At 24.3% G+C, this 8,423-nt stretch overlaps 2 protein-coding genes across 10 annotated transcripts in view; one reads left to right on the forward strand and one right to left on the reverse strand.

Annotated features, from left to right (window-relative positions):
• The window catches only part of LOC126899981 (zinc finger protein-like 1), a 7,274-nt gene extending 3,727 nt beyond the window's left edge, over positions 1–3,547 (forward strand). For all 6 annotated transcript variants that reach the window (XM_050675306.1, XM_050675307.1, XM_050675305.1 and 3 more), the window contains 2 exons: positions 2,908–3,103; positions 3,183–3,547. In XM_050675306.1, the coding sequence (XP_050531263.1) occupies positions 2,908–3,103; positions 3,183–3,354 (368 nt within the window). In that variant the 3' untranslated portion in view covers positions 3,355–3,547. The remainder of the gene's footprint in view (positions 1–2,907; positions 3,104–3,182) is intronic.
• LOC126899979 (11-beta-hydroxysteroid dehydrogenase type 2) overlaps positions 1–5,377 on the reverse strand; it is a 7,626-nt gene extending 2,249 nt beyond the window's left edge. The window contains exons 1-5 of one of the 4 annotated variants that reach the window (XM_050675299.1): positions 4,810–5,377; positions 4,595–4,747; positions 4,154–4,309; positions 3,642–4,002; positions 1,588–1,648 (exon numbers count right to left, since the gene is read on the reverse strand). In XM_050675299.1, the coding sequence (XP_050531256.1) occupies positions 1,600–1,648; positions 3,642–4,002; positions 4,154–4,309; positions 4,595–4,747; positions 4,810–5,164 (1,074 nt within the window). In that variant the 5' untranslated portion in view covers positions 5,165–5,377 and the 3' untranslated portion in view covers positions 1,588–1,599. Of the gene's footprint in view, positions 1–1,587; positions 1,649–3,641; positions 4,003–4,153; positions 4,310–4,594; positions 4,748–4,809 lie in introns of those variants that run through there. The other 3 variants (XM_050675302.1, XM_050675301.1, XM_050675300.1) reach the window with 3 other exon arrangements.
• Positions 5,378–8,423: the final 3,046 nt, after the last annotated feature.

Raw genomic sequence — 8,423 nt, forward strand, 5'->3', positions numbered from 1 at the left:
TTTTTTTTTTTTTTTTTTTTTTTTTTTTTTTTGTGTCTTACCACTTTTTATCAGCTTTCACCAAACCGAATTCTTTCAACGATACATCAAAAGATTACAAATTGTATTTAGTCAAAGACATTACTTTCAATAATTGAACAAATTTTCCTCATTCCCTGTAAATGGAGGAAATCCCTTAAAAAAATTACAATTTTTAAAATCGGTAAATTTTGACATTTTACTTTGAACTAAAAATAATTATTTTTTATATAGAAACCTTAGGTATTTCCCTTTAATTTGATATTAATTTATTGAATATCTGACTTTGTACTTGCCCACAGGGAGGGTTTAAAAATAGAAACTTATTCACAAAATTCAATGTTCTCAACTAAACTTTGGAAAATGATACCAAAATACTTCGTTCTGTAGGCATATGTTACATACTATAAGTTAAAAAGAAAAAATTTGTCCGGACTCCTTATCTTCTACGTACAAATGGCTGCCGTAGTTAAAATATGCTATTTTTATGTTAAAATTTTTGATTTTGTAGTTCCAACTTTAAATTGCTATAAATTTTTGAAATATGTATAGACCAACACAAATTTTTGTCCTGACGACCTATCTTCTTTGTGCAAACGACCCTCGAAATTAAACAAGAAATGTAATATTTATATAAAAAATCACCCTCTATCATGATGTTATTTTTGTACTTAAAACTGTTATTACTTTTTAAAAAATGAACGTATCAAAATAATTTCTTTTTTATATAGAAACCATAAGTATTTACCTTTCATTTTATATAAATTTTTTTTTAAATCTGACTTTTTACTTACCCAGAAAGGTATTCAAAATAGCAAATTTTGTATAAAAATTTAACTTTATCATCTTAAGTTTTTAATTTTCAGGAAATAGTGCATCCTTTAAACATATGTTAAATTAAAGCTAAGTTATGTACTATAAATTAAAACAGAAATTAATATTATGTTAACCTATCTTCTTTGTGCAAATGGCTGTCATAGTTAAAAAACATTTTATTTTTCTATTCAAATTTTATTTTATTTTTTATTTATTTTAAAATACCTTATTAGGGTTTGCCAGAGTAATGAGTTCATCAATTTTTATAATATTTACATGAATTTAACTTGCATTAAATATAAATTTATACTTATTTTGCCTCTATGTTTATACGCTAGAAGTATTAAGTTCAAAAGCCGCCTGTCAAAATAACTTTTTTGCATTTTTTTTTAAATTATTTTTTGAGATGAAAAAATTTCTTATTCACATTCATATATTTTACTATATTGTTTTTTTGTGCCTGTCATTCATTTTTCTCAGCTTTTGACCAATTTTAATGACCAATACATCAAAATAATATGATTTTAATCTTGTATTCACCAAATATTTGAAAAAAAAAAAATTTTTAATTTTAGAAATTTAGACAAATATCTCAAAAATATGCTACTGTAAAATGGCTACTTCAAAAAAACTAAATATATCCAAATTAATAAAAGTATAAAATTCATTTTTATACTGAATTACACATTAAATTCTTATCAGTTAAATAGTTTTAATGATCATAGACCAATATATACTTTACTAAACCAAATGTTTACGCTGATATCAAGTTTGAAATTGGATGTTTTCTATATTAATTTCTTTGAGAATTATACTAATTATAAACAAATAAAAAAATTAATTAAAAAAGAAAAATTTTATCAAGTGATTATTGATTTTTAATTTGTTAAAAATAATCCATTACTATTAACAGAAAAATTTATGAAGAAAACTCAACATTTCTTTAAAGTCACTATATTTTTTTTTTTTTTTTTTTTAATTGTAATAAATCATTTCAATTGAAATTTTAGAAATCATTTCTATGCATCTCTTGGTGTTTAAATTATTATTTATATTAATATATTACACATAATACATTCTGCTTGTCACGTATATTTTTAATTAAAATACATTTATTGGTTATTCATATGTAACCTAATAATCAATCATAAATATTTCTTAAATTAGTAAGAAGAATTTTTTCTTCGTTCCCTGTAAATGGGGAAACCTCCGAAAAGATTACAATTTTAAAAAAATTGCTAATTTTCGAAAATTTTTTTACCTAAAACTGTCATAACTTTTTCAAAAATGAACAAATCAATATAATTTTTTTTTATAGATGCTTGATGTCTTTACCTATCAATTGGTATATTTTTTTCATAAATTTAACCCTTTACTCTACAGAGAGGAATTTAAAATGACAACTTTTTCACAAAAAATTAACTTTTGAAAATGTTCTGGAAGGTCTGAAACTTTTATTTATATCTTAAATTAAAGCTAATGTAATATAATTTATTATGGAAAAAAAAAAAATTTCGGATTTCATTTTGTCTTCACTGTGAAAATGGTTACCAAAAGCTATTTTTGTGTGAAAATTCTCGATTTTATTTTTTACATCTTTAACTTTATAATGCTATAACTTTTTGAAAAGTGTATGGATCAATACAATTTTTTTACGAGAAATAATATTTATATCCCTGTTTCATTCGATATACTTTATCTTAATCAGGATATAAATAAGGAAATAGCAGATCATGTAGCTTTTGGAGTAATCGACCAATTTTCTAAAATTAAACACTATCTAAAGATTTGCATTGAAGCGTTTTTTATGATAGTGATTTTAATCACTGTCAGATATCATTATACTTGATCTTACTATGCCACGTCACCACTGTGCCGCGATCCCCCTGTGCTGGGTTTTTTAGTTTTTTAGTTACTAACTTAATTTTTGTTTTTTAGTTACCAACTAAGTTTCATTCTTAAGATAATTTAAAATATATATGACAAATTTTTGTTAACATTTTAACAAAAATTTAAAAGTATATGATTTTTATATTTATTTTAATTAATTATTGAAAAAAATTTTTCTACAAGTTATTCCAAATCAGCCAGAAGAGCAAGAACAACAGCAGTTGCAAAGTTCACAATTTATTGGTCAAGCTACAAATAAACAATTATACAAAACATATAAATCTCCACTGTTGTCAAATAATGATGATGACTATCCTAGTGATAAATATTATAGAAAACCAAAAAAATTTGAAAATCAGTTGCTGAACTTTATTAATGGGTAATAATAAAAATTAATTTAAAATATTTTTTAGCACATTTAATATTTATCAAACTAATGTACTTATTATTATTTTTAGAATATGGAATTCTCAATATAAAGTTTATATATTTATAGTTGCTATAATAGTTGTTATACTCTTTGTAGTTTTGGTCTCACATTCTAGTGATGACTCATCAATAGACAATATAGTTGATTATGGTGGTGATGGTGACTCAAACAATAATGAAGCTATTTTAGATAAATTATAGTTACTTCATTTTGTTTGTTTTATTGTTAAGAATGAAAATATGTATTCTTCAGGGTTTATGTATGTTTATATTTTTTAGTTTTATAAATATCCCAATTAAATATAAGAAAAGAATATCTATACCATTTATTGTTAAACTATATAATTAATCAATGATACATGGTTAAAATATATTAACTGTCAATTTGTTGATACTAATTTCTAATTTATAAAAGTAATATATATATATATATATATATATATTACCAATAATCTTAAATGCGCTGAAAAAATTAATTTTTTTCATACCTAGGCATACTCACAAATCTTCGAATTAATTCATCTCTTAAACTATGAAATCCAAATATTAAACTAATCCAAGATAAAGTTGAGTAAATATTATATCTTAAAGGAACAGGAACTTTATATTCAGCCCTAGGTTTTTCAGACCATAATGCATGATCTAATTGTTTGTACAATGAGGCATTAGGAATAACTTCTTTTTTCGGACGAATATATGAATTAACTACTTCTAAATAGTTTTTATAAGCGAGCACATGTTTACCATAGTATGATAATGTTTCAGCTGAAAATCCATCTAAAATTTCATCATAATAATCTTCACGTTGTTTTTTACTACCCATAATAGACGAATTCATATAGAATGATCCTAAAAATTACAAACCATATTAATATATATAATTTATGTTGTATAACATAAGTATGTTATACTTATGATATATACAATGTTTAATAAATAATAAAAAACGGTAATTTATGAAAATTGTTAACTTAATAAACACCTGTAGATTAATTCTTACCAGGGTAAAACATTATCATTTTTACACCATGTTCAGGAGAAAGTTCAGCTCTGGCACCAATCGTCCATGCACAAATGGCTGCTTTTGTTGCTCCATAAATTGCTATGCCAGGTAATGGCATTAAAGCACAATGACTAACAACATTAATTACTCGACCTATGGTTAAAATTTAAAACTCTATAAATATATTATATTTGCTATCATATTCATGCTTTTTGAATTATGATATTTGTAAAAAGTAAATTTTTATGCATAAAAAAGGTTTTTGCACACCTTTTTTTAAAAAACTAGTTTTGCCCCAGCATGTAACACAGTGATAAAAAAATATTAAATAATGCAAGTTAAATATCATATCTGGATAATGAAACTAAGGTTGAAATGGAAATTCAACAGAAAGAAATAATTTTAATAAAAAACCCAAAATAATAATCTTATACTAACCCTGATCATGACGTAATGTTGAAAGCAATCCAGAAGTGAATTCCATTGGGCCGAGAACATTAACTTGAAATTGTTCTTGAATCAAATTAATAGTTTGCCATTCATACTCGGCCATTACCATTCGCGCAGCATTATTGACAACAGCATGCAATTCTAAGTAATTGAGTCATAGAATAATAAATAATTATTATTTTAAACTTATAAATGTAACTTACTATAGTTTTTAGAAACAATCAATGATTTTATTCTTGTAACAGTTTGTTTAATAGATTTAGAATCACGTAAATCAAAGGACCAAGCTTCTAAATTAATATTATTGAATAGATCTGTAAGGTGTTTTGCTTGTTTTTCATTTAAACATAAAGCAATAATAGCTATTTTTCTAGAAATGTTTTTGTTTGTGTACCTTACAACTGTAGAATATCCTAGACCTGTGTCGCATCCTGTTATTACAATTAATGGTATGCGAAGGTCCTTAATAGGACGTCGTCGATGACGCCAACATTTTAAAGAAAATGCAGTAGCAGCAATAATAATTGCAATTACTGCAGTGCGGTTAAAATATATCATAGTAAGTAATTTTATACAAATATTTAATTATAAATGCTGTGACTAGCTAGCTGTACCCAATATGTAATAATAGAAATTTATTGCATTTACACATTGTTACACAACAAAAATTTAAATACAATCCATATGAATTATACCACCGGTGTATGAAATATGATAATTATCAGTTATTACTTGTTGATCGTAGCGCGATCTTTTACAATAGAATATAAAAATTATTTTCCCAAAATTATAAAAAATGGTTTTTTAACTTATTTACAAGGATCGACTGTGAGGATAATGGTCCAAAGAGTAAAATAATTATACTGGCACTGTTTACTAAAAAAAACTTATACGTGACTCACAAAAATTAGGTATTTTTCTTCAAATTATGACAATTTGAAAAAAAAATCATTAAAGAAAAATATTGATTCTAAGTGGGACGTAAAAAAGTTCTCTTGCTCTAGGAAAAAAATTAAATAACTCCGCTGTATAATGAATTCAAATTAGACTTTTTTTTTTTTCTAAGTAAGCCTAGGGGCATTATCTCTTTATTATCATAACTAGTACGCTCATGCTCATGTACGCATCAAATAATTAGGTTAAGGGTGGTTAATTTATGTGAGGATTTAGTATAATTCATCCTCTTCCAAAAAAATATTTTTGTTATTTTTAATAACAAATAATTTTTAATAGTTTTTTATTCTATGCCTATGGTAACAGTTATTAAAAAAATTATGAATTAAGGCCCATGTCAAGTTGAAAGTTTTGTCTTTTGTCTACATTATCGAAAAAGATCACTAATGAAATATTGAAAAATTCTTTTGAAACTCTTTTTTATCCATATGTTAGGTTTAGTCTGAATATTTCTTAATCTAGTCCATATATAATACTATAGGAATGAAAAAAAATATGAATTCATAAATTTTATCCAACGATTTCATTTAAGCCTTTCATTAAAAATAAGTTTAAGAAAATAATATTTTAAAATAAGTTTGTCGTAATGTAATAAATTTAAAATTCTTTATTTTTTTTTTTAACTACGATGCGAAGCTGAGATTGTATTAATTTTACTGAGTAAAATTTACTTTTTTTATTTTAATCTGAAGTCACTTATTCTCTACTCTGATCAGACCGATTTCTTTTAACGATACATCAAAAGAATTGTATCTAGTTACATTAGTGACATTACCCTCAATAATTAAAAAAAATTCCCTTAACTGTAAATGGTGGAAATCGCTAAAAACTTATGATTTTTAAAATCGAAAAATTTGAATGTATATATAAATATATTTTTTTTTTTACTTAAAATTGTCATAACATTTTAAAAATGAGTAATCAAAACAACTCTTTTTTTTAAATACCATAGATAATTCCTTTTCTTTTGGTATATATTAATTAAAAATCTGACCCTTTGGGCAGGTCATTGGAAGGATTTAAAATCGCTACTTTTCATTTAAGTTATTTTTTCCAACTTAAGTTTCGAAAATGTTCTGGTAATACTCCAAGTTTCAAAATGTTCAATTATGGCTTATTATACGTACTATAATTAAAAAAAAAATGTTAACACTCTATCTTCTATATGAAATTGGTTTCCAATCTTAAACAAAAAATATTATTTTGGTGTAAAAATTTATTATTCTTCTATATTTTAGGTCAAACATTATAGTCTTCTAAGAGGGAAGGGTAATTACCCCATTTAACCTCTTTTTACATAAAAATAATAATAATAATTTAGGTGTTAGTTATATATATTTGTAGGGACAATATTTGCAACTTTTTGTTAATCCAATTTGTATGTTAAATAAAAGGGAATTGTCCTTTCCAAAAAAATTATCTAGCTAACAATGGCTTATGATAAATTGAGGTAAAGAAATACTACTGGTGATTCTTTTAATAGCTACCTTTAGGCTACTCAATTTCTCTTAGAATGAAAATTATATTAAGAAAATCGTTTTTGGTGTTTTTAGTTCCATATATTTCAGATCTATCATTAAAAAAAAACACACACACATATATATATATATATATATGTGCGTGTGTGTGTATATGTCAACTTTATGTTTTTAAATAGTAATATACATATTTAACTAGCTTATAAAATGAAAAATTATTTAATTAAAAAAAGATAACAAGAGAAGCAATATTAACGCTAAGACAGATCCTTGAGAGAAGAATTACACTGAATAGAAATACTTTATCAACATTCATAGATCTAGAAATGGCTATCAATAAAGTGGATTGGGAAATGTTATTCGAGATATTAAGAGAAAAAGGAATTGAATGGATAGACGGCTCATCTTCAACTTCTATAAAGATCAAACACCAGAAATAAATGTAAATGGTTCGGTAAAAGAAGCAAGAATAAGTAGAGTAGTGAGACAAGGATTCCCCTTGTGCCCCGATATATTCAATCTTTTCTTTGAATTGAGTATAGATATAATGAAAACCAAGATCGATGGAGTAAAAAAAAATGGTCAACATATACACTGTATTCGCTTTGCGGATGACATTGTTTACTTTAGCAGAGTCTGAACATAAAATGAATAATATGCTAAAAATTCTATCAAGTGCACTTAATAAAATTAAAATGAAAATAAATTCCATGAAAACCAAAACAATGCTTATAAGTAAAATGCACTCAGATTTAAATCTTAATATACAAATAAACAATATACGATTACATCAGGTCCGAGAATTCTTTTATCTTGGAAGTGTCATAGCTTCCAATAACCTATCAACACCAGACATCAGAAAAAGAATAGCATTAAGTTGTTATTAACCAATCATTTTCTTAATTATAGTATTTATTTCTTATTATTACCTGGTTAAAAATGTATTTTGACACCCTTACAAAGTATAAGAGATGAATTTTAAAAAAACTTGAAAATTATTAAATCAAGAAATATATAAAATAACATTATTTTTATTTTAAAAGAAATTGAGTGAATAATATTAAAAAAATCGACCAGTATGCAGCATTTTTATAGGTCTATATAATTTTTTATTTTTAACTTTTAAAAATTACAACATTAAATTATTTAATACAAATTTTATTACTATAATAAGTATTTGTTCATGATTTATAAACTTGATACTTATAAATCATATAACTTGTAATCATTATATAATTAAGGAAATAGGAGTTGATGTTGCTTTTGGAATAATCTAACAATTTCTTCTTAAAATTAAACACTATCTACAGATTTGCATAGAATCATTTTTTATGATAGTGTTTAAAACCCCTGTCAGGTATTATCTATACTTGTTACAACTATGC

Source organism: Daktulosphaira vitifoliae, unplaced genomic scaffold (genome assembly GCF_025091365.1).
Source record: "Daktulosphaira vitifoliae isolate Bord-2020 unplaced genomic scaffold, ASM2509136v1 Scaffold_2, whole genome shotgun sequence".
NCBI classification, from domain to species: Eukaryota; Metazoa; Arthropoda; class Insecta; order Hemiptera; family Phylloxeridae; genus Daktulosphaira; species Daktulosphaira vitifoliae.